We start from the raw sequence: 27060 nt of genomic DNA on the forward strand, positions 1-27060 counted from the left end.
CGAGGGAAGAGATTGCAGAGCCTCTGGCGATGATCTTTGCGTCGTCGATGGAGACGGGCGAGGTACTGGAGGATTGCGGATGTGGTTCCTATTTTCAAGAAGGGGAATAGGGATAGCCCAGGAAATTACCAACCGGTGTGTCTAACCTCAGTGGTTGGTAAGCTGATGGAGAAGATCCTGAGGGACAAGGTTTATGAGCATTTAGTACACTCTGGTGCACTAAATGTCACAAGTAGGCTTGCAATGAAGTTACTGTATTGAGAAACATTAGAGAGGTTTTAGTATGCTCAAGAATACTCAGCATGGCTTTGTCAAAGGCAGATCGTGCCTTACGAGCCTGGTGGAGTTCTTCGAAAATGTGACTAAACACATTGGCGAAGGGAAAGCGGTAGATGTGGTTTATATGGATTTTAGCAAGGCGTTCGATACGGTCCCCCATGCAAGGCTTCTAGAAAAAGTGAGAGGGCATGAGATCCAAGATGCTGCTGCCCTGAGGATCCAGAACTGGCTTGCCCAAAGGATGTGGAGATGCCGGCGTTGGACTGGGGTAAACACAGTAAGAAGTTTAACAACACCAGGTTAAAGTCCAACAGGTTTATTTGGTAGCAAAAGCCACACAAGCTTTCGGAGCTCCAAGCCCCTTCTTCAGGTGAGTGGGTATTCTGTTCACAAACAGGGCATATAAAGACACAGACTCAATTTACACGAATAATGGTTGGAATGCGAATACTTACAGCTAATCAAGTCTTTAAGATACAAACAACGTTTTGTATCTTAAACTCACGTTGTTTGTATCTTAAAGACTTGATTAGCTGTAAGTATTCGCATGTGTGGCTTTTGCTACCAATTTAACCTGGTGTTGTTAAACCTCTTACTGTGTTTGCCCAAAGGAGGCAGAGTGTGTGTATAGATGGGTCTTTTTCTAAATGGAGGTTGGTCACCAGTGGTGTGCCCCAGGGATCTGTTCTGGGACCCTTGCTGTTTGTCATTTTCATAAATGACCTGGATGAAGAAGTGGAGGAATGGGTTGGTAAGTTTGCCGACGACACGAAGGTTGGTGGGGTTGTGGATAGAATGGAGGGATGTCAGAAGTTACAGAGGGACATAGATAGGATGCAAGACTGGGCGGAGAAGTGGCAGGTGGACTTCAACCCAGATAAATGCATAGTGGTCCATTTTGGCAGGTCAAATGGGATGAAGGAGTACAATATAAAGGGAAAGACTCTTAGTACTGTAGAGGATCAGAAGGACCTTGGGGTCCTGGTCCATAGGACTCTAAAATCGGCCCCGCAGGCGGAGAAGGTGGTTAAGAAGGCGTATGGTGTGCTGGCCTTTATCAATCGAGGGATTGAGTTTAGGAGTCCGGGGATAATGATGCAGCTATATAAGACCCTCGTCAGACCCCACTTGGAGTACTGTGCTCAGTTCTGGCCGCCTCATTACAGGAAGGATGTGGAAAAGATTGAAAGGGTGCAGAGGCGATTTACAAGGATGTTACCTGGATTGAGTGGCATGCCTTATGAGGATAGGCTGAGGGAGCTCGGTCTTTTCTCCTTGGAGAGACGTAGGATGAGAGGAGACCTAATAGAGGTATATAAGATGTTAAGAGGCATAGATTGGGTGGACTCTCAGAGGCTTTTTCCCAGGGTGGAAATGGCTGCTACGAGAGGACACAGGTTTAAGGTGCTGGGGGGTAGGTACAGGGGAAATGTTAGGGGGAAGGTTTTCACACACAGGGTGGTGAGCGAGTGGAATCGGCTGCTGTCAGTGGTGGTGGAGGCAAACTCAATAGGGTCTTTTAAGAGACTCCTGTATGAGTACATGGGACTTAATAGGATGGGGGGTTGTAGGTAGGCCTAAAAGGTAGGGATATGTTTGGCACAACTTGTGGGGCCGAAGGGCCTGTTTTGTGCTGTAGTTTTTCTATGTTTCTTTCTATGTTTCTATAAGATCCCACAGGGTTGGGGTAATATATTAGCTTGGATAAAGGATTGGCTAGCCAACTGAAGGCGGAAAGTGGGGATAAATGGGTCTTTTTCTGATTTGCATGCTGTAATTAGTGGTGTGCAAAAGGGTTCAGTCCTTGGAGCCCCAACTATTTGCAATCAATATTAATGACTTGGATGCAGGAATAGAATGTACTGAACCAGATTTGCAGATGATGCTAAAATAGGTGGGAAAGCAAGTTGCAACGAGGAAATTAAAAAATTGCAAATGGATAGGTTAGGTGAGTGGGGAAAAATTTGGCAGATAGAATTTAATGTGGATGAGTGTGAGGTTATCCATTTTGGTTGGAGGAATAAAAAGGCAACGTATTATCTATATGGAGAGAGACTTCTAAATGTTTTGGTGCAGAGTGATCTCGGTGCCCTTGTGCATGAATCGCAGAAAGTTAGTATGCAGGTGTAGCAGTTAATAAGGAAGGCAAATGGAATTTTGACATTCATTGTTAATGGAATAGAGTATAAAAGTAGGGAAGTGATGTATTTAGTTTATAGAGCGTTGGTGAGACTGAATGTGGAGTGCTGCACACAGTTTTGGTCCTCTTTCTTGAAAAAGGATGTAAATGCATTAGACGCAATTCAGAGAAGGTTCACTAGATTGATTCCAGGGATGAAAACGTTGTCTTATGAAGAGGTTTGAGTAATTTAGGCCTATACTCGCTCGAGTTTAGAAGAATGAGAGGAGATCTAATTGTGGTATATAAGATGCTAAAGGGGGTTGACAGAGTAGACATTGAGTGGATATTTTCCCTTTTTAGACATTCCAGAATGAGAGGCCATAGTTTTAAGCTAAAGGTTGGTAGATTTAAAACAGAAATAGGGAGGAATTACTTTACTCAGAATCATGAAACCTCTTCTTGAGTGCAGTGGACACCAGAACACTAAACAAATTTGAGGAGATAGAAGTATTTTTCTTTGCAGTCAGAAGGAAAGTGGAGATGAGGAGGCGATAGTTAATTTAATTGGGAGCGGGCAGGAAGGTGAAGACTGAGATGAGATCAGCCATGATTGTATTGAAGGGGCAGACCAAGGGGCTGAATTGCCGACTCCTAACGGTGGCACAGCACTGCTGCCTCTCAGCGCCAGGGACCCAGGTTCGATTCCAGCTTCGGTCACTGTCTGTGCAGAGTCTGCATGTTCTCCCCATGTCTGTGTGGGTTTCCTCCCACCGTCTGAAAGAGGTGCTGGTTAGGTGCATTGGTCATGCTAAATTCTCCCTCAGTGTATTCAACAGGCGCCGGAGTGTGACGACTCGGGGATTTTCACAGTAACTTCATTGCAGTGTTAATGTAAGCCTACTTGTGACACTAATAAATGGATTTACGTTACGTGCTTATAAGATCTACTGACCTCCATCTGAGTGAAGATTATTCCATCTATTACTTGCTTTGGAGGCTAATTAAAGATTGGTGCCTGGCATCCTAAGCCAATTGGTATTTTTACACTCAGGAGACCTCTGTAATTGTCCTAAGAGAATAGATGCTCCAGGAGAGGTGATTGTTGAATGACTGTTATAAGCCTTTATTATATCATTCTTGATCATTTACCCTTTAGGTCTTCTGTTTGTTTGAGCAGAATTGTTCCTCATCAAGCTATTTCCATTGTGAGGATACCTGATGAAGTGCAGGTAATGAAGTATATGTTTGCACGGACAAGGGTCCATAGTTCTCACTGGCCGTGCTTCATTGATCAGAGTTATGGGGAAGAAAGTTGAGGTTGATGGATTCATGTCAAGAGATGATGAATATTTGTAATTCAAGTAGATCCTTGTAAGACTTGAGGTTAACACTAGTTTTCTGAAAGATACTAGTAAGTAGAGTATTATAAAGGAGTACCTGATTCATTACATGAGGAAGGATTTCTTTGTGCCAAGATGCATTCCTTGGACTTTGATCTCAAATTGAAGGAACTTCTGTTTTGGACTTTTTGTTAGCAGTTCGTTTCTGACATATGCATATGTGTAATAAGGTACAGTAAGTACCTTTTTAATGTCTTTTATGTTGGCAGCCCATTAATTTTTACTGCCGTGTTCGGACTTTTGCCAGCTAATTTGTTCTGTTACCAGGTAGTTCTATACCTTGTCATTGTGACTGGGGAGTGGAACCATTAATAAATTCTATTGAAAGTTAGGCTCGATAGAAGGGCTGAATCTAAAGGACCCTCGAGGCTGGATGCTATCTTGTAGATTGAAGCTGTGTGGGACATAACCAAATGTAGAATAACTGATAAAAATCTTGTTGAGGGCAACGATAAATGCATCGAAGGTGAAGGCAAGGGAATCCAGTTGAGAGGTTGCACAGAATAGGGGGAATCATTTTAAGGCGCTGATCAAGCTAAGCTACATGGAATTTGGAGGTTGAGTGCCAGGAGCCACTGTTGATGTAAATTGCATATATTCTGTTGGGAGATTTTCACAGTAACTTCGTAAGTCTACTTGTGACACTAATAAACTTTTTAAAAGGTTGGTACCAAATGCATTGAACTGAACAAGAAAGATGTTTCATGAGCACGTCTGCATTTGGCGAAAGGAAGGATTTTTTAAAAAAAGTTTGGCTTTTTTTTTGTTGTAGTGTTAAATGCTCTGCTACTTGGAAAAGAATAAGTTGCCCTTTAATGTTGAAATGCTAGGTTTGCAGCAATGGTTGCTTTTCAGAATATTGATATTTAGATTTTGACTTTTACTGAAAAATGGTGAAATATTCTACAGTAAGAAGTTTAACAACACCAGGTTAAAGTCCAACAGGTTTATTTGGTAGCAAAAGCCACACAAGCTTTCGGAGCTCCAAGCCCCTTCTTCAGGTGAGTGGGAATTCTGTTCACAAACAGGGCATATAAAGACACAGACTCAATTTATATGAATAATGGTTGGAATGCGAATACTTACAGCTAATCAAGTCTTTAAGATACAAACAACGTGAATGGAGAGAGCATCAAGACAGGCTAAAAAGATGTGTATTGTCTCCAGACAAGACAGCCAGTGAAACTCTGCAGGTCCAGGCAAGCTGTGGGGGTTACAAATAGTGTGACATGAACCCAATATCCTGGTTGAGGCCGTCCTCATGTTTGCGGAACTTGGCTATCAGTTTCTGCTCAGCGACTCTGCGCCGTCGTGTGTCATGAAGGCCGCCTTGGAGAACGCTTACCCGGAGATCAGAGGCCGAATGCCCGTGACCGCTGAAGTGCTCCCCAACAGGAAGAGAACAGTCTTGCCTGGTGATTGTCCAGTCCAACGCCGGCATCTCCACATCAGAAATATTCTACAGCAGGATGCTAATTTCTTTTTTTAGCTTGGATCACTGAGTATTCCCGTTGTCACCTATTCAACTGCGTCCATCTCTTTCGCAACTCTGAATCCTTCCAATCAGGCTTTCATCATTCCAGCAGTACCAAAGTGACTGTGATGTGTTATCCTTTTGTGTCTTTGGTGTGTCGGTGGTACATGGTTGCATGAATGGTTCATTTCTAGTTGCTCCTGAAAAGTTGTTGAGGCCACTTTGTTACGTTAGCTCCATATTGTGAGGCAACAGTTGCATTTTAGGCCAGATTGGGTAGGGATGGAAAGTTTGCATCTCAGAAAGACGAATAACTAATTGGATTGTTGCCTTAATCTTCAGCAATTTTTTGATGGTGCACTCTCATGCATCAGGCTTCACTGAGTTTAGATTTTTAACTAGCCTTAGTGAGATTTGAACTTATGACTTCTGGATTTCTAGTCTGGTCCCATGCTTCAAGGCCACTACACCCTTTTATCTTTGTACTATCCATTAGTATCTCCTCCATTGCCCAGTCTACTCTTGGTTCACCTGCAACTGTCTGATCGCATCTATATGCAATTGTTTCTCCTCTTGCTGCACCAAAATCCCTGGAATCCTCCTTTCCACTGAGACTGACTAAGCTGTAACTTTACAGAGGAAATGCTTTTGAAGTGAAATGATTTCTTGTGAAGCAAAATGGGTCCAATGCATGACGTGGTTTATCTATTGCTTTTGTTAATTTAGATACATAAATTGCAGAAATACCATCCTTTTGAAATAGATTCTGATTGATTGTAATAAACATTGTCTATTTTTGATAACTTGTTTACAGTGTCAAGTTGTATTCTCCACAAACCACAATATAACTTGTTTTAATGGTGGTCTTTGCGATCTCAACTATGGTGTATATTGTATTGTCTTCAATCATCATCATTTTATTTCCATATGGAAAGTTGTCATTCTACCAACCTAAGAAGCACTTTTATAAATTGCTTTACAATATTCGGGTTGTGTTGGTATAATTTCAGCTGCCAGTATGTTTTTATTTTTGAAGAAGTTCTTAATATGTTTGAACTTCCAGTATAGTGGAACCTGTGCATTGAATTGTGGAACAATAACCTCAGCTCAAGGTGTAAACAGGCAGTTCTTTGTAAATTGTGAAAGTTGACATTTTTTTGGTCATTTATCTTGGAAGCTGGTGTAGACTTGCAATAGGGTAAACTGGTCTGCATTGGTGGCATAAGCTCAGCAAGCGCAACTGATTGGCCGCATTTTCTGTTTTTAATCATTCACCTAATGTGGGTGTCACTGGCAGGTCTGACCTATTCCTAAATACCCTTGGAAAAAGTGGTGGGTGAGCCTTCTGTTTGAAACGGCGTCATTTCCTTGGGCTCTAAGACAACCTCCTCAGTGCACCTGCAGCGTCGCTTAAGCTACTTAAATGCATTATAACCTGCCACCAAAACTGGCATGTTCCACATTTTCCACAATCTATAACCCAGTTACTCTTATACCAGGAGCCCCGGCATATTAAAGAACCTCTTCTTGATAAAATTAAAACCATGCTTCCAGCTGAAATTATACCAACACAGCCAGAAAATTGGGGAGCAATTTACAAAAGCATGTAATAAAATAATTTTCAATTTGGAGATAAAATGATATAATTAAAGGCAATAAAGTCATGCACACAGTTGTGACAATTACAAATCCTGGTTCATGGGTTGCAAAGGTCTGGCAACTGTAACTTCTGACAGTGAAGAAATAATGCTTCTGTTGGTAGCTGTTGGACAATTGTGACATTATTACTCAGCTATGTCAAATGTGCGACGTGGTGTTTTCAGGCGTGACTTGTTTGCTTTATACTTTTATTTTTTCACTGTCCCTTAGATCTGATTTACATTTCTCCCTCTGCTCATTTTCCAAAGTTAGAATGGTATAGTACACGGTGCACCTGCACTGTTAAAGTGAGCAGGGAGTGAGTGGGTACCATGGCCAAGTAGGCATCCATGAATCTTTTGTATCTCAACCAGATGCTCATTCTTAATGTAAGGGTACAGACTTCGAGTGCTGACAGACAAAATGTGTGATTGTGCTTTAACCTGCCGTGCATACGCTTGCCATGGTCATTGGATATTGATATGGAATGGGCATCCTATTTTCCACCCCCCACTCCCAATGACACATCCACAGTTAATCTTGGGATTTTCCAGCATTACAGTACTCTTATGGAGATGTTGTCGTCTAGTATTTATTTTTTGCGACAGTTGTAATATTTTGAAGATATTGCATCTTGACTAAATCACTTTTTATTTTATGCAGGATGTTTAAATATTTTGAGATGCAGGTTCATTATTGAGGGAGAAATGTGTGTTCAGATGTAGTAGACTTGCTGAGCTTTATTACTCCCTTCAGATAGATCCGGTCTTTTACTTGCACACTAACCTTTGCCATTGATGGAAAAAGTGTATCATCAACTGTGGGTGACATGGGAATCTGATTTCACTGGAGCAGAACAATTTAATGGGGAAACTGCAGACTGACTTTGAGAATGAATCCCAGGAGTTTGTGAACATTTAACATCTCTGCTGATACAAGGATCTCAATTAGTAAAGTGTAGTGTAACTCTGCATTTAGCAGCTTGCAAAAGAAAAATATCCTGAAGGTTTCTGACAGTAAAATATTACAACTGTCGGTGTCTGCTTAAGTGGTGATGGGAACAGTGATGTCAGTGGGATTTAGGAAAATGTAATGGTGCACATTTTCAGATGGTTGTAGTGCCCACTTAAATTGTTGATAGCTTCCGTCAGTTCAAAGTTGAATTGTACAGAAGGTGACCTATGTAATGCTGGAATGACTGGTTACAGTTGGGAACAGTTTGAAGGATTGAGTATTTCTCAAGAATTATTTCTCAAGAATTGTAGCATAGCATTAAACCACATTGACTAAAGTTGAAGAAAAATCTAAGCGCCATTACTGTTGATGTGCCGTAAGACCAACTGACAACACTTGTCTGATTCGTGAGTTACTTAATTTCAGATTTCACTCTTGAATGACTATAACCTGACTTGATTTTCTTTTTGAATGCTTAAGTTGTTACTGTGCAACTATAGTAAGAAGTCTCACAACACCAGGTTAAAGTCCAACAGGTTCTGTTGAACAGAGCTCCCATTTAACCTGACAAAGGAGCAGTGCTCCGAAAGCTAGCGGCTTTTGCTACCAAATAAACCTGTTGGACTTTAACCTGGTGTTGTGAGACTTCTTACTGTGTTTACCCCAGTCCAATGCCGGCATCTCCACATCATGACTGTGCAACTAGTCAGCAACTGTTGCAGAAATACTGCAACTGATCCGATGGCCTGCATAGATTGCACTGCCGTGCGCACAGAGTTTCGTTGTAGGGTTTTAGTAAACCTCTTCCAACAAATATGTGCATTTGTGTCTATCGCTAAATTATTCTTCAACTTTAATTGTTGTGATATAGGCACATAGCTGATTTAGGAGTACTGCTCACTCTCCTCCTGGACATTACAACTGAAGATTGATTTGACTGAATATTATAATTTGAGTTTGTAGAAGACACACAACGGTGTGTTAATGTAGGGGTTCACAGCAATATATCTGGACCTTTTTTCAAGCCCTATTTACTGCAGCTGCTGATTTTGTTCCGTTATGGTAATAGCCAACGCTTCCCACTATTCTTGTGTGCAGTGAAATTTTTGAGTGTGTTGCAGCGGCTGAAAAATGTTTCAAAAATAATTTATGGCTATAAGTTACATAATATTTGTGTAATAGTGTCAAGAATTTAAAACAAATACTTGATGCATATTTAATATGGTAATTTTATTTGATCACCTCCAAAAGGCTCCCAATATGAGACAGACCTGATAATTGAGAAAGCTGAATACTTCACCCAAATTTCCTGATCGTGGGATCTTGCTGTGTGCTACCATGTTGGCCAACGTAACCATAATGATCATTGTACTTTCAAATTAATAAGGACTTGAGACATTTCTAAGGAATGTGAAAAGGCACTGAAAACACAATTACATAATTTCGAATACTATTTTTAGGCTCTCAAATTTGGAGGGAAAAGAATCTATAATAGTATTGATGTGCTAGGTTGACCTAGTGGATATAATGTGAAAAGCTCACCTGCTCATCATTCTACTTGACTGCTCTAATACCAGATAACACTGAAATTTTTTTTGTATGCAACCAAGCTTTGCTGAAATTCGCATGGCAAGACTTGAACGAGAGTACCTTTTTCAAACAATTTCCTCCTTAAATTTCAGAACCACTCATGAGTTTCTTTTTGGAGCTTTGGCAGAGCTAGTGGACAATGCCAGGTAAGAGAATGATTTTGCTGAGATCTTACAGCTCTTTTATCTCTCACATTTAGAAACTTCCTTGAAATGATGGTGAGTGGAATAGTTGCAGGTGTTTACCATTGTCCTTTCTCTACTTATTCCATGAATTCAGTATCATTAAGGCCATTTGGCTTCTTTATTTTATGCTTATCCATCTGAGAAATGTCAATAAATGCACTTGCCCGCTCTTTTCCCCCCTCTTGTTTGCTGACAGTGAATTCTCCCAGACCGTTCCACTTGGTTTATGTAAATACTACTCCTCCTTTTCTTGGTACACTGATCTAATACCAAGTTGAACCCCAAGGAAAATGCTTGGGCAATGTTGTTGTCATTAGAAATATCATCCGTGTATGAAACCGTTTAATGTCTGCCTGATCCACTGGTCAAATGATATTAAAAGTTTCTACGCATTGGTTCTTTAGCGGGGGATTTCTGCAAAGTACTGTAAACGGGACTCGTGGACATGGGCAGCTGGCCATTATTCTGATTTCCTTCATCCACTAAAGCAGCACATCCATCCAAGAGCTCGCGCACAGAGGAGTTTGATATCGGCAGGGGCGGGTGCACGCGAAGGCTGTTACATTTGGACAGTGACACACTGGTAAACGACCATGAGTACTGGGGCCAAGGCAGCTCTTGAAACGAATGTAACTGGATTGGTCCTGAACTGGGAGAATCCTGAGAAAGGAGACAAGAAGGGTGGCACGGTGGTTAGCACTGCTGTATCACGGTGCTGGGCACCCGGGTTCAATTCTGGCCTTGGGTATCAATGTGGCGTTTGTACGTTCTCCCTGTGTGTTTGTGTGGGTTTCCTCCAAGTGCTATGGTTTTTCCTCTCAGTAGGTTAGGGGGATTAGCCATGCTAAATGCAAAGGGTTATGGGGATACAGCAGGGGAACGGGCCTGGTAAGATGCTGTTTCGGAAAGTCGGTGCAGATTCAATGGCCCGAATGGCCTCATCCTGCACTGTCGGGATTCTATGGAAAATGCCCCATTAGGAATGGATTTCCGTAGCTGGGCTGGAAGAGGATTGGAAAGAGCTGCCAGGTGAGTCTTGTGTAGGAATCTAGAATGACAATCAAGCCAAGCTTCATTTTCTGTGTGTAACTGAGTGAAAATGGTTCCGGCTGCTGGAGCTGTGGTCTCCAGCTTCATTTTTATCTTTTGCTAATTGGGTGCCCTTTAGGTTACCATCAATACCTTCCCAGGCAAATATGACGGTGGGAAATCTGCTGCTAACTCTGACAGCAAAACGTGCATTTATTTGGCGTATTTAATATTTACATGAAGTTTCTACATGTAAAAAATTTACATCAAACAAAATTTGATATCTAGTAACAGGAAATATTAAGGCAGATGAACGGGTGAAGACTTTTGTTCTCAGGAGTGTGTTAAAGGAAAGCGAGTGGTTAAGGAAGAGAATCCCAGAACTTGGGCCCGTGGTAGCTTAAAGCATGGGCAGCAATGCTGGAGTGATTAAAATTGGGGATGCTTGACTAGAATTGGAGGGTCGCAGCTATATCTTGTGTGTTGGTACTGGAGCAGATTACAGAAGTGGAGGTTGATGTTTGCAAATAGTCTCATTTGACCTCGGTAGTCGCCAGGGAAAGGGATGAAGTTGGTGGCTTGGGGAATGGAGTTTGTAATTTTAAATAAATTACTGTGGCAGGAGGGATTCAACTGTGGAATTCTAGGAAGGACGGGAAAGCATTCAAGGACTTTGGAGAGGAAGGTGGCAAAGACGGAGGGGGGTCGACTTGTCTTTTTTTTTGAAAGGATGATGTCAACAGACTTAGAGAAGGGACAGTTAATACACTGCCTCGTCTGGTTGCTGAGAAATACGCAAGAGCAGCCTACAGTTTTTTGCATGGGCCACGTGCTTTGCATTTTATGCAGCCATAATATTGAATGGGGGCACACTATTTAGAAAATTTGCATGCCCTAAGCTTTATCCTGACATTTTGTTATAAACCTGCCAAACCTCTGGCACTCCTGCCATTCAATTCATTATTTAAGGCTTGAAGCACTAGGGCAGGTTTCTACTGATTTTTCATGCATTCTGGGCAAGACTGTGGGCTGTGTTCCCTACTGAAAATGGCAAACAGTCACACAACCCTACCACCATGGCTCAACCTACAATAGGATTTCAAGAAACAAATTCAAAACTGGACACAACAGCTGAAAGAGAAAGCTAGGTCACCATTTTGAGTGGAAGGTCTGATGAAGAAACCTTAATTTCCTGTGGGATTGCCTGCCTCCTTCAGTACCCTTTTTGCAGAAGTTTTAATTTCAGATTTTACCATTGCAGTTTTTTTTTCTTATGAGCATTATGCACCTTGGAATGGGTCATAGAATTGTGTCAGCACAGAAGGAGGCCATTTGGCTTGTTGTATCTGTTCCGCTTGCTGCAAAGCAACTCAACTAACCTGTATCCAGCTATTCCCACTCCCATGACTTCTCCATGCAGCTCTGCAAATCTTTTCTCTGAATAATTATCCAATTCCATTTTGGAAGTCAGGATAGAAACTGACTCCTCCACATCCAGATAGTGCATTCCAGAATCTTAATCACTTGTTGCAAGGAAGAAAAGTGACCTGAAAAGAGAATTCTGTTTCTCTCTACACCTAATCTGAGTATTTTCAACAGTTTTTTATTTTTCTTTCCAATTTCCTGCACCTGCAGTATTTTGAATTTGATTATTATTTGCTGTTTTTCACTGTTTTGAGAAATCTCAATGTTTCCTAACTTTTCTTTTACCTAGCTCTGAGTAATTGGCGGCGGTAATTTGTTTATGAAATGTTTATTGAACTACTTAAAGTAAACAGTTACCTTTCATGAGAAATGTTTTTCAAACACGGTTCTGTGCCATGTGAGTCACGGTGAAACTCCCTGCGTTAAACTTGATTTTCTTCTATGTAAACCACACCTACTGCATAATTCAGTCGGAGGGCCCTTTATTATAAAAAATAAAATGGAAACAAGGATTCTCTGGTTCAGTGGGTAAGAGTAGACCTGAATAGATCCATGAGGTCCAGGGTCTGATGCCTGGTCTGATCTTAAACCAATGTGGCAACAGGAGAGCAAAAATTGGCCCCACTACACTTGGATTGCAGAATGGAAATCAACCAAAATTTATCTTTCTGCTGGCAAGCACGTGATTGGCAATGTTAGACATTGTTGTAATATGCTACATATTTGAATAACCTGTTGATATTCCTTGTCTGGACTGACGGATGAATTGGATGAAATACTGGAGGATAACTGTCGCTCATAAATCCCCGCACCAGCAAGGTTCAGTACCTTCAGCAAAGAGAACAAAACAAAAACTAGGCAGCTTGCATACATGATCTGCAATGAGGTCATAGAACATAAGAACACAGGAGCAGGAGTAGGCCATCTAGCCCCTCGAGCCTGCCCCGCCATTCACGGCACGGTAGCACAGTGGGGGCGGCACGGTAGCACAGTGGTTAGCACTGCTGCTTCACAGCTCCAGGGACCCGGGTTCGATTCCCGGCTTGGGTCACTGTCTGTGTGGAGTTTGCACATTCTCCTCGTGTCTGCGTGGGTTTCCTCCGGGTGCTCCGGTTTCCTCCCACAGTCCAAAGATGTGCGGGTTAGGTTGATTGGCCATGCTATAAAAAAAAAATTGCCCTTAGTGTCCTGAAATGTGTAGGTTAGAGGGATTAGTGGGTAAATATATAGGGATATGGGGTAGGGCCTGGGTGGGATTGTGGTCGGTGCAGACTCGATGGGCCGAATGGCCTCTTTCTGTACTGTAGGGTTTCTATGATTTCAATAAGATCATGGCTGATCTGAAGTGGATCAGTTCCACTTACCCGCCTGATCCCTATAACCCCTAATTCCCTTACCGATCAGGAATCCATCTATCCGTGATTTAAACATGTTCAACGAGGTAGCCTCCACCATTTCAGTGGGCAGAGAATTCCAGAGATTCACCACCCTCTGAGAGAAGAAGTTCCTCCTCAACTCTGTCCTAAACCGACCCCCCTTTATTTTGAGGCTGTGCCCTCTAGTTCTAGTTTTCTTTCTAAGTGGAAAGAATCTCTCCACCTCTACCCTATCCAGCCCCTTCATTATCTTATAGATCTCTATAAGATCCCCCCTCAGCCTTCTAAATTCCAGCGAATACAAACCCAATCTGCTCAGTCTCTCCTCATAATCAACACCCCTCATCTCTGGTATCAACCTGGTGAACCTTCTCTGCACTCCCTCCAAGGCCAATATATCCTTCCGCAAATAAGGGGACCAATACTGCACACAGTATTCCAGCTGTGGCCTCACCAATGCCCTGTACAGATGCAGCAAGACATCTCTGCTTTTATATTCTATCCCCCTTGCGATATAGGCCAACATCCTATTTGCCTTCTTGATCACCTGTTGCACCTGCAGACTGGGTTTTTAAATAGAAATTAAATACAATGCATTGTATGTAAAATTGTTACACTCTGAAATTGGGTTTGGGAAATTTTCAAGCTTTGTCAGGTTTGCAGCAAGTGAGGACACCCACTATAGTTAAGCTTCTTAATGAATTCAGCACAGACCTGGGATGCAATTATGTTGCTACTTTGTTTATCTCGTGGGTGTGAGAACTTCCCTTAGTTTACTGAGAAGGCTGCTGTCTGTTGAATGTGAGCGTTGGGACTAATATATTCACATGAATAGAGGATTGGTTAATGAACTGAAAAGACTAGGAGTAAACAGGACCATTTTCAAGTTGACAGGCTGTTTAGCGGAGAGTTGGATCAATGCTGGGGCCTCAGCTATTTACAATCTATGTCAATGACTTGGGTGCATTATTGTAAGTTCCGTCATCAAAGCTAGGTTAGACAGTAAGCTGTGAGGAGGCCATTGGCGTTGCAAAGGGATATAGATCAGTTAAGTAGGTAGGCACACGGAATATAATGTGGGGAAATGTAGAGTTACTCACTTTTGGTAGGGAGAATAGAAAATCCGAATACATTTTAATGGTGAGAAATCTAGCAATGGGTGCCGTTGTGTAAGAAACACCAATGCAGGTACAGCAAGCAGTTAGTTAGGCACATAGCATGTTGACCTGTATTGCAAAGAGATTTGGGTATAAGAGTAAGGAAGCCACAGTTGTATAGTGCTTTAGGGAGACCACATCTGTCTTGGTTTCTTTGTGAGGAAGGATATAATTGGCAGTGGAACAGAGGTTCACTGGATTAATTCCTGAGATAAGAGTCTTGTCCTCAATGAGAGTTTGAGGAGAATAGGCCTATACACTCAAGTTCAGAGAATGAGAAGTGATTTCATTGAAACGTAGGATTTGAAGGGGGCTTGACAGGGTAGACAGATTGTTTCCTGGCTGGAGAGTCTTGAACTAGACGGCATAATCTCAGGATAAGGGTCAATCATTAAAGATTGAGAAGGAATTTCTGCACTCCAGATTGTGAATTATTAAGATGAGTGGTGAAGGTGGTTGGAGGAGGCCTGTACATCCAACTCTTATTTCTTAGGTTCTTATGTAACTGAGTAAATCTTTTCTAAATCTTGTTTTGCGACCTGGTAACATTTCTACTCCAACATCTTTGCTTTCCAATTGGGGCTGGAGAATGTTGCTGCACTAAAATGTTAGAAATGAAGTTAAATTGCATGTTTAATGGCTTCTGCATTTAATTTTTCTCCATTCCAGTACCATGAATAGAAATTACAGACTTAAAAACTAAACATGATAGAAACACATATCAGTCAGTATCTGAAAAGAGAATAATCAAGTTGCTGTTTTGGATAAAGTCATCCACCTATCTTAACGTATTGATAGAATTTCTGTAAATTTTTTCATTTTCTATGAATTAATCATTGCCACAACATATATTCTTAGCTCTGAAGTTGGTACAAATTTGGAAAAGGACAAGAGGAGGAGGAATTAAGGCCAATAAATAATAACATGGGATCTCTACTGTATCATGCCAAACTGGATGTGAATTGCGTCGTTGAGTGCACATTTTCTGCCCCTACAAGAAGTCTCATTTCCAATATATGCTAGCATTCTGTAAAGCGTAAAGGTCCAGAATTTAATAAGTGATTGTAGAGACCTTGAAAGATTTTACTTTCGGTCTCTTGGGCAGTATGTTCTCAAATTAAATCTTCCATCATAGATTTCAGTCAATTATTTCTTTCTGTGTTAAATCTTATAGGGATGCAGCTGCTACAAGAATGGACATTTACACTGGTAAGTTAAGGTGTAATCACTTCTATCTATCTAAGTTAATCAGGTGCATAAAAAGAAATCCTGAAACTAGTGGTTGTGCTATCCCGCAGATTGTCAATGCAAATCTGCACCCAGTAAATTCCTCAAGTGGTGAGTTTAGATTTATGTCGTGCAGAGGACATGAGCTAAATAGAGACTGAATGTTTCTGAGAAGAAAGAAAAATTGGCTAGGTGCTGTCCCTGGGCTGCTTTCCAATGCCTAAGAACAGGTTGTTGAATCCTGGCAAAAGTCTGGGAGCAGGTCTACTGCCCATGCAGTCAGGCAGGAAATTTCATGTGGATTCTGCCTTGAGAAGCAGATGGATGATGGCTCTCAAAAGCACACGGTGTACACACCAGTTTCATGTTTTGTCATTACCTGGGTCTTGATTGCATCAGTTCTGCACTTGATTGGATGAATGTCACACCAAGGAACAGTTATGTCTCCATGTACACAGAGCTATAATAAAATTGTATAAATAGAATCTCAAGTTAATGCCATTCAAGAACAGAATTGTTGAGATTGTTTGCATGAAGGCATAATTCATTTGAACACTTTTTTGAGCGAAGTGGGTGCAATATGAGAGATTTGAATTTTTTAATGGTCCCCAAAGCACCTTTCTGGAACACCTCTGTTTACTTTGTACAATGTAGTAACTATTTAAATTGCCTTTCTTATATTTTCTGCTCTTCATTCCACTCCTGGTCTAGAGTTCCAAGTCCATTGATAATCCTACAGTGCCACATCCAAGCAGCTATTGTTCATATGAATCTAGACATTGTAAGTTGCAGGCTGTTTAACCATGAAGGACATACTCTCCACACCCCATCCTCAGGAGTGATTGTAAAATTATAATAGTTTGTCCTGTGTTTTTTGTGTACGTTATTTGTGCATCTGATCTACATACAGCCTGGTGCCCACCCCTAAATTAATTGAATGAACTAAACAAATTAAACTCCATACTGATAGTACTAAGACTTGTTGTCTTGGATAGTCGGTAGACATTACTAATAAATTGGAAATTAGCAAACGGGAGGAACAAATTCAGGTCATGCAGCAGTAGCGAGAAATGATTGCAGTAACGAACAGGTGAAAAATAAAAGAACCTCGGTAATTTACTCGCAGCTTCTCTGCAAAAAAGGCAATGTAGACGGAATGGGAAATGACCTGAGATGTTTCAGTCGTCAAGCTATATTAAGCAAGGGTAACATTTTGGCCACACAGGTGTTAGACAATGACCATCTCCAACAAGAGAGAATCTTAACCATCTTCACTTGATGCTCAACTGTATTACCATCACTGAATCCCTGACCACCAACATCCTAGTATTCACTACAAACTTAAAACCAGACATATACTGAAGCCACAAGAGCAGGTCAGAGACTGGGAATTCTGTGACAAGTAACACACCATCTAACTCTGAAAATTCTGTCCACCATCTGCAAGGTACAAGTCCGGAGTGTGATGGAATACTCTACCCTTGCCTGGTTGAGTGCGACTCTAACTCGGGAAGCTCAGCGCCATCTAGGACAAAGCAACCTGCTTGATTGGCACCCCACATGCTAGCTGAAACATTCACTCCCACCACCAGCACACAATGGCAAAAGTGTATAAGATGCATTGCAGCACTTATCAAGGCTTCTTTAACAGCACCTTTCAAACCTGTCATTTCTACCACTGAGAAGGACATGGGCATCAGATGCATGGGAGCGCTGCCACTTGCAAGTTCTCCTCCAAGTTCCACATCATCCTGATTTGGAACTGCATCACCATGCCTTCATGGTCTTTGGATCAAACACCTGGAAATTCTCCCTATGGGTATACAGACACTATGTGGACCCCAACAATCCATCATCACCTCAGGGCAACTACGAATGGGCAACAAATGCTGACCTTGCCACTGGCACTAATATTGTATGAACAATTTTTTTTAAAGTGCAAGAAGCGATTGCCATTTGCAGGATTTTTAATCTTATGCGAGTACAAATGTGCAAAACAATTGCTGTCAAATTACTATAGCCAATTTCATTATCTCATTCATCCCTCCCATGTCAACGTATACACTCCTATATTGTCCCCTTTTAGTTTCATATAAGCAGATGTGAACGACAAAGTACAGCAGTTTGTCGTTTCCTTTTGCTTCTGAGACCTCCTAGGCCTACCTCACATAATATAGATGGCAATCCTTTGTACCAATGACAATCTTAATTAGGGGAGGGGCAGTCTCCATTAATTCCTGGTGCTTGAAGATCCACAGTATAAACTACCCATTACTTGCCATTTATCACATTAAATTGGCGGTGTTGTTCACCAGTGATGGCTGTTATGGGCAGTACATGTTGTTTTGATGCTCTTCTGCGGGGAGGTTAGCTATTTCAAGTATCTTTACTCAGCTCCTAAACCATGTTATGTCTGGCATGTGCTGCTTTGTGTTTACACTCTGATAGAAGTACTTCTGTGTATTTTGTGCCCCCGGTGGTTCTAACTAAAATTCAGTATCTGTTTTTCAGTGCGGAATGTAGATTTGCGAGGAACATTCATGCTATGTTTTCTGGACGATGGAGCTGGAATGGATTGCAGTAAGTAAACATCATCCTGATGTGATGCTTGAGAATTGGCATAGATAGGAATGCAATTCAAACAGAGGTATAACCTGAGATGGTGAATTTTCTTTTTCTAAAGTAACTGGAGATAAATAATTGAGGGCTATGAGGGCTGTCTTTGCTCAAACATATTGTATTAGATGTATGTGTTCACAATTCTGCTCAGGGTGAGGTTCTGGATCCCCACCCTGCTGTCAAAGTGGAGAGAGGTGAGGAGTTCTTGCCATGGAAATAAGAAGTGCAAGACAGTGCAGGCTGTTCAAGAGCAGTTGCCAATAGTGAGTTTAATTTGATGGCTATTAATTTTGGAAGCAACCAATAGTAGTTACTGTTTTGTAAACTGCAATTGAAGCCAGCTAGTGGACTCCAGGTAACATAGCAGCTTGAGTTTCTTTCACTGCTGTAGTTTCTGGTTGCCTTTTTCAATACTACAATGCTTGCAATCTGCCATGCAATCTTAAATCCAGAGATTTTTCTGATACTGCTAATAATTAAATTTGGCATTCTTTTTCCCGTCCCCAAAAATCCAAAGACTTGTTCATGATGCCTCAGCAGGATTGAATATGGAACTTTTTTTGATTCATAGAGGTTTACAGCATGGAAACGGGCCCTTTGGCCCAACTTGTCCATGCCACCCTTTTATTTTACAACTAAGCTAGTCCCAATTGCCCCCGTTTCGCCCATATCCCTCTACACCCATCTTATCCACGAAACTGTCTAAATGCTTTTTAAAAGACAGATTTGTACCCGCCTCTCCTACTATCTCTGGCAGCTCATTCTAGACACTCATCACCCTCTGTATGAAAAAATTGACCCTCTGGACCCTTTTGTATCTTTCTCCTCTCAACACAAACCTATGCCCTTTAGTTTTAGACTCCCCGAGTTTTAGACTCCCCTACCTTTTGGGAAAAATGTTGATTATCTACCTTATCCATGCTCCTCATTATTTTTATAGGCCTCTATAAAATCACCCTTAAGCCTCTTGTATTCCAGGGGAAAAAAAAGTCCCAGTCTACCCAGCCTCTCCTTTATAACTAAAGCTATCAAGCCCCGGTAGCATCCTAGTAAGTCTTTCCTGCGCGCTTTCTAATTTAATATATCCTTTCTATAGTAGGGTGACCAGAACTGTACACAGTATTCCAAGTGTGGCCTTACCAATGTCTTGTACAACTTCAACAAGACATCCCAACTCCTGTATTCAATGTTTTGACCAATGAAACCAAGCATGACGAATGTTGTCTTCACCATGCTGTCCAACTGTGACTCCACCTTCAAGAACCTGTACCCTAGAGCTCTTTGTTTTATAACTCTCCCCAATGCCCTTCCATTAACTGAGTTAAGCCCTGCACTGGTTCAATCTACCAAAATGCATCACCTTGCATTTATCTAAATTAAACTCCATCTGCCATTCATCAACCCACTGGCCCCATTGATCAAGATCCTGTTGCAATTCTAGATAACTTTCTTCACTGTCCACTATGCCACCAACCTTGGTGTCATCTGCAAACTTACTAACCATGCCTCCTAAATTCTCATCCAAATCATTAATATAAATGACAAATAACAGCAGACCCAGCACTGATCCCTGAGACACACCGCTGGTCACAGGCCTCCAGTTTGAAAAACAACCCTCTACAGCCACCCTCTATCTTCTGTCATCAAGGCAATTTTGTATCCAATTGGCTACCTCACCTTGGATCCCGTGAGATTTAACCTTTGCAACAACCTACCATGCGGTACCTTGTCAAAGGCCTTGCTAAAGTCCATGTAGACAAAATCAACTGCACTGCTCTCCTCTATCTTCTTGGTTACCCCTTCAAAAAACTCAATCAAATTCAGGAGACATAATTTTCCACTCTCAAAGCCATGCTCACTGTCCCTAATCAGTCCTTATCCCTCTAAATGCCTGTAGATCCTGTCTCTCAGAATATCTTCTAACAACTTGCCCACTACAGATGTTGGGCTCACTGGCTTGCAGTTCCCCAGCTTTTCCCTGCAGCCCTTCAACATTTGCCACCCTCCAGTCTTCAGGCACCTCACTTGTGGCTGTCAATGATTCAAATATCTCTGCTAGGGGACCAGCAATTTCCTCCCTAGCCTCCCATAATGTCCTGGAATACACTTCATCAGGTCCCGGGGATTTATCTACCTTTATGCGTTTTAAGACTTTCAGCACCACCTCTGTAATATGTACACTCCTCAAGACATCACTATTTATTTCCCCAAGTTTCCTAACATCCATGCTTTCTTAACAGTAAATACTGATGAGAAATATTCATTTAGGATCTTGCCCATCTCTTGTAGATCTGCACATAGATAACCTTGTTGATCCTTAAGAGGCCCTACTTTCTCCCTAGTTACTCTTTTGCCCTTTATGTATTTGTAGAAGCTCTTTGGATTCTCCTTTGCCTTATCTGCCAAAGCAATCTCATGTCCCCTTTTTGGCCTCCTGATTTCACTCTTAACTTCTACATGCCCTATACCCTTCAAGGGATCCACTTGATTCCAACTGCCCATGCATGTGATATGCCTCCTTCTTCTTGACCAGGGTCTCAATATCCAGAGCTCCCTACTTCTATCAGCCTTGCCCTTCACTCTAAAAGGAATGTGATTAGCCTGAACACACATTTGAAAGCCTCCCACTTACCAGATGTCCCTTTGTTTGCCAACAGATGCCCCCAATCAACTTTTGAAAGCTCCTGTGTAATACCATCAAAATTGGCCTTGCTCCAATTTAGAATTTTAACTTTTGGGCCAGACCTATCATTCTCCATAGCTATCTTAAAACTAATGGAATTGTGGTCGCTGGTCCCAAAGTGATCCCTCACTAACACTTCTGTCACTTGCCCTTCAATATTTCCCAAGAGTAGGTCAGGTTTTGTCCCCTCCACTAGTCAGGCCATCCACATACTGAATGAGAAATTCCTCCTGGATACATCAACAAATTTTTCTCCATCCAATCCCCTAATACTATTCAATACCACACAATGGGAGCTTTCAAAATTACAGCCAGGTAATGCTAGAAAGGGATGGGTTATTCATTGCACAGCTGAAGGCTACAAATTATTCTCATTGCAGTTGGATTAATTACAGTGAAGTTAATTTTGTTAGCAACATTAGGTGAAATCTTGACTAGAGTTTCCAGTTATTTCTTTAAAGGGTACTGGGGGAAATACAAATGAAGTTTAACAAGTTATAAGGATTACCTGCAATAATTTTGCATCAACAATAAACTTGAAATTATACAGTCAGCTAATTATTTTGAAGTGTTGTCCCTGTTATGCTGACGACTTTAGAGATGTACCAACTTCAGTCATTGCTTGTGGTTGATCAGATAATGCAATTGGTGGGACACAATTGTAGACCTTTGGTAAGAACTCAGTAACTGTCTTCTCCTCTCCATTATTTTAACTGGTATGTTGGGTGTACCCACTACCCCTACACAGTCAACATTTGCTCAAAAAAGCAATTTACAAATTCTGCATTATTGTCACCATTGCTGTTTTGGTTAGCTCACTTAAAGTTGATGGGGCAACACCACTCTATGTTGTGCTTGAAATTACAGCTATATTCATGGATTTCAGTCTTTGTCCAGCATCTTGTCTAAGGTGGAAACATGTTGGCCATCCTACATTTGTATGTAAAACTGATTATTATCCTCAGTACTGTGATTCAGCAGTGTGACAATTTTTCAGTAAATAACATGGACATTTTTCGGTAAATAACTTGTCGCAATTTGGGCTTTATTTCTGTAGTCTGAAGTTTGCTAAGCTGTACCAGCAGAGGGTATAAAATGTAAGCTTATGTAATCTAACCATGAATGTGAGAAAAGCTAGAAGTTGACGACAACCTAAATTGTACCAGTCCATATGGTGGGCAGAAAATGGAGTGTGATAGAGGAGTATTCATGCTGTTCTCTGCTGTTGTGCTACTCTTGATCTGTTCAAGCTACATGAAGGCGAGATTTTATCTTCCCTGCTCCCCTTGTTCAAGATTCCAAACTAGAGACAATTTGTTTGCACCAAGTAATCCCTGCCGGTAAACAAAAGTGCCTCCTGATTGATATTGTTTATCCTTTGAAGGATTTAGTGAAGCATAATAGATTTCGCAATGGGGTGGCAGATGCTGAAAACCTTTGTGTAGAACTGCATACTACTCCATAGCACAGTGCTCTGGAGTTGTGTATGACTCTGCTTGAAAAAGCCGTATATATTGATTGTAAAAAGTAGTGCTGCAGTTCTGCCCAAGTATAATTATAGGCCAGTGAGTCTAACCTCAGTGGTTGGTAAGTTGATGGAGAAGGTCCTGAGAGGCAGGATTTATGAACATTTGGAGAGGTATAATATGATTAAGAATAGTCAGCATGGCTTTGTCAAAGGCAGGTCATGCCTTACGAGCCTGATTGAATTTTTTGAGGATGTGACTAAACGCATTGAAGGAAGAGCAGTAGATGTAGTATATATGGACTTCAGCAAGGCATTTGATAAGGTGCTCCATGCAAGGCTTATTGAGAAGGTGAGGGGGCATGGGATCCAAAGGGACATTGCTTTGTGGATCCAGAACTGGCTTGCCCACAGAAGGCAAAGAGTGGTTATAGATGGGTCATATTCTGCATGGAAGTCGGTCACCAGTGGAGTGCCCCAGGGATCTGTTCTGGGACCCTTACTCTTTGTGTTTTTTATAAATGACCTGGATGAGGAAGTGGACGGATGGCTTGGTAAGTTTGCTGATGACACAAAGGTTGGCGGTGTTGTGGATAGTGTAGAGGGATGTCAGCAGTTGCAACGAGACATAGATAAGATGCAAGACTAGGCGGAGAAGTGGCAGATGGAGTTCAACCCAGGTAAGTGTGAGGTGGTTCATTTTGGCAGGTCAAATAGGATGGTGGAATATAATAGGAATGGTAGGACTCTTGGCAGTGTGGAAGATCAGAAGGATCTTTGGGTCCGAGTTCATAGGACGCTCAAAGCAGCTGTGCAGGTTGAGGCTGTGGTTAAGAAGGCGTATGGTGTACTGGCCTTCATGAATCGAGGAATTGAGTTTAGGAGTTGTGAGATAATGTTGCAGCTATATAAGACCCTGGTCAGACCCCACTTGGAGTACTGTGCTCAGTTCTGGTCGCCTCATTACAGGAAGGATGTGGAAGCCATAGAAAGGGTGCAGAGGAGAAAGGAGATTTACAAGGATGTTGCCTGGGTTGAGGAGCATGCCTTGTGAGGATAGGTTGAGTGAGCTCTGCCTTTTCTCCTTGGAGAGACGAAGGATGAGGGGTGACCTGATAGAGGTGTATAAGATGTTGAGAGGTATTGATTGAGTGGACAGTGAGAGGCTTTTTCCTAGGGCTGAAATGGTTGCCACAAGAGGACACAGGTTTAAGGTGCTAGGGAGTAGGTACAGAGGAGATGGGCTGCAGGGCCTCTATTTTGCTGTAGTTTTTCTATGTTTCTAAGTATGCAAACTTTGACCTTGCTGCTTGCTGTCCCATGTTAGCTTTAAACCTGGTGGTACTCAGTAGTGAATGAAGACAGCCATGGTTTGTTTCCCACTCCCAGCCACTAGCAAATTCTAACCGTTTGTCATAATGTCATTTTCTTGGCTGTACTGCAACATAATTTCAAGCTCCGTTAGCTTGGCAAGCAACTATGGGCAGGTTTATTCACTTAGGCCCAACCATGGTCTTAGCGTCATTGTCAATGCTTAGGTCAGTGCTTAGATTTTATTTTTCTGGGGACCTTTCTAAGTTGTTTCTTCCCAACAGATGAGGCTGCCAGCGTCATCCAGTTTGGGAAATCTGCCAAAAGGACTCCAGAATCCACGCAGATTGGACAATATGGAAATGGACTCAAGTCGTATGTTTTTCAATTTTCAGTGAATTCATATTGTCGTTTTGTGTTATAATACCTCTTGGTGAAACACTGGACTGTTCTTGTGACACGATGGATATTGCTGACTGCTGTAGAAGTGCTTCTCGGGTTTTTGTATTTTCCTTTGTCTTTTCACAATTGAGAGAACATTTGAGCAGTGGGAAAGTTAAATGCTTTAAAGCAAAAGTTCTCATCCTGCTTCTTTGAAGGTGTCGATCCTGTAGTCTTGGAAAATTTCTGCAGTCATACACCTGGAACTTGCCAAACTTCAACAAAGCCACCACTGTACGGCAGGCAGAGGCAAAAATGCTTCGGTTTGAACAACAGCTTGTGTTTTAATGTAGTCGACATTCCAAGCTTTTTTGGTGGGGGGGGGGGGGGGGGGGTGTAGTAAGCGATAGATTTTGTTTTTTAATAGAGATAAAGGAAACAAGCAGTGGAGTTAGAAATTGGGAGGAGTGATTAAAAGCTTGCCCAAAGAGTTTTTTTTAAACGGGAAGGGGAAAATTTGAAAGATTTAGACAGGAGAGTTCGAAAGACCGGGAGGGATCAAAGCAGTTGAGGACTTGGACTATGTTTGTGCAAGAGAAATGATATGTACAAAACGTCAGAGACCTGATATCCAAAGGTTGTGGAAAGTGATAAGAGCCCTAAAATTGCAACGAAGTGATGCGATGAGACCATGGAAAGATGCATGCTGTGAGGGCAGGAATAATGAGGAAGCACAATTTAGTTAATTTGACAGCACCCTGTTCCCTCCCAATCTCTACCACCATGAAGGACAAGCGTAACAACATTGTAGGAGTGTTATCGCCTATCTGCAGATAGTTAATAACCTCTGTTATAGTTGTTAGGCATGTCAGGGAGCTAATGTTGAATAAAACATATTATAACATTTAAATATCTTTAGTTTTCTTTTCACTATGCTTTGCACAGTGGTTCAATGCGAATTGGGAAAGACTTCATTCTGTTCACAAAAAAAGAAGAGACAATGACCTGTGTTTTCCTCTCTCGGACATTTCACGAAGAGGAAGGGATTGATGAGGTTAGTTTTTTAAAACTGACTATTCTACGTATTTGTTTTGCTGTTGTCATTTTCCCTTCTATTGTCTGACTCGCATCGTCATTTTTTAAGGATGATATCAAATATTTGGGGTGGTGGGGTGGCACCATGGTCCAGTGGTTAGCACTGCTGCCTCACAGCGCCAGGGACCTGTGTTCGAATCTCTGCTTGGGTGACTGTCTTTGTGGAATTTGCACATTCTCCCCGTGTCTGCGTGGGTTTCCTCCCACAATCCAACCGACGTGCTGGTTCGGTACATTGGTCATGCTAAATTTTCCCTCAGTATACCCGAACAGACGCCGGAGTGTAGCGACTAGGGGATTTTCACACAACTTCATTGCAGTGTTAATGTAAGCCTACTCTTGACAAATAAATAAACTTTAACTTTAGTGCGCACCAAATGATTCCATTCCTATCCTCCCCTAATTTCCACATCAAAAGTTTACAGTTTATTTATTAGTGTCACAAGTGGGTTTACATTAACACTGCAATGAAGTTGCTATGAAATTCCCCTAGTCGCCACACTCCAGCGCTTGTTCGGGTACACTGAGGGAGAATTTTAACATGGCCAATGCACCTAACAAGCATGTCTTTCGCACTATGGGGGGAAACTGCAGCATCCGGAGGAAACCCATACATAGACACGGGGAGAGCATGCAGACTCCGCATAGACAGTGATCGAACCTGGGTCCCTGGCACTGAGGCAGTAGTGCTAACCACTGTGCTACCGTGCCGAATATCTGTTTAATCACAAGCCATGGTCGGTAGGTGAAGATCAGGAACCCTGTCCATTTCCCTTGTCTCAAATGCATGGAGCTGAAGAGAGTTTTAATACCCCTGTTGCCAGCCAAGCTGAGATCAAATAATTATTTTTGACCAGGAATTGAGCTGGAGAGCTTCTGGTCTTTATCACACAACCTTCACCAGTAAAGAAGCCTCCATATCTTGTGTTTAATGTCTTATGTTTAACAGCTCATGTGTGCACACAAGTAGGGATGGTAATGTCCTGAACACATTGTCTGCATACTTCATTTTAATGGCGCGTGTGTCTTTTTTTTGGGGACGGAAAGGTGATAGTTCCACTTCCAACATGGAATTCCAAAACCAGAGAGCCCATCACTGACAACCCTGAGAAATTTGCCATCGAAACTGAACTTATCTACAAGTATTCACCATTCAAATCTGAGTCAGAGGTCATGGAGCAGTTTGATAAAATCAAAGAAAGTAATGGTAAGGACCTTGTAATTTGGCAGCAATTACAACACAAAAAATGTATTTACAGTTTTACAGCTACTTTTGTGTAATGAAATGCTCCAAATGCTTTACTGAAGGAGTGATGAGCACCAAGAAGGAAGTAGAGGATTGGTGGCCTAAGAGGGCCTGGGTGCCTGTCTTGATCACTTGTCAATCCAAGTGTTCCTGCACCAAGCTACCCCAGTAGATATAGTGTACCTGGAGTTAACTGCAACTGGCCCTGCAGGATACCCTTAAACAGCTCTGGGCTGACAAGGCCTGGATTTGCACTGCAGTGCTCCAACATGTGTGGCAGCAGTCTGGGCTGGCTGGCTGAGAGGAAACTGCAAGGCTGGTGGGAACATGAATGCTGTCATCCTCAGAGAGAGGGCAGCAAGTTCAGCCTCTTTAGTGCTATTGCCATTCCCTGGGGAGCAGCA

The 27060-nt window shown here is 41.9% G+C and overlaps 1 protein-coding gene across 1 annotated transcript in view; it reads left to right on the forward strand.

Annotated features, from left to right (window-relative positions):
* The window catches only part of morc2 (MORC family CW-type zinc finger 2), a 99820-nt gene that overhangs the window by 3119 nt on the left and 69641 nt on the right, over nucleotides 1-27060 (forward strand). Inside the window, exons 2-7 of the mRNA XM_078227350.1 lie at nucleotides 9550-9603; nucleotides 15804-15838; nucleotides 18368-18436; nucleotides 24219-24309; nucleotides 25261-25369; nucleotides 26458-26617. Of these exons, the coding sequence (XP_078083476.1) occupies nucleotides 9550-9603; nucleotides 15804-15838; nucleotides 18368-18436; nucleotides 24219-24309; nucleotides 25261-25369; nucleotides 26458-26617 (518 nt within the window). The remainder of the gene's footprint in view (nucleotides 1-9549; nucleotides 9604-15803; nucleotides 15839-18367; nucleotides 18437-24218; nucleotides 24310-25260; nucleotides 25370-26457; nucleotides 26618-27060) is intronic.

The sequence above is a fragment of the Mustelus asterias genome, chromosome 13 (assembly GCF_964213995.1).
Source record: "Mustelus asterias chromosome 13, sMusAst1.hap1.1, whole genome shotgun sequence".
Taxonomy (NCBI): domain Eukaryota; kingdom Metazoa; phylum Chordata; class Chondrichthyes; order Carcharhiniformes; family Triakidae; genus Mustelus; species Mustelus asterias.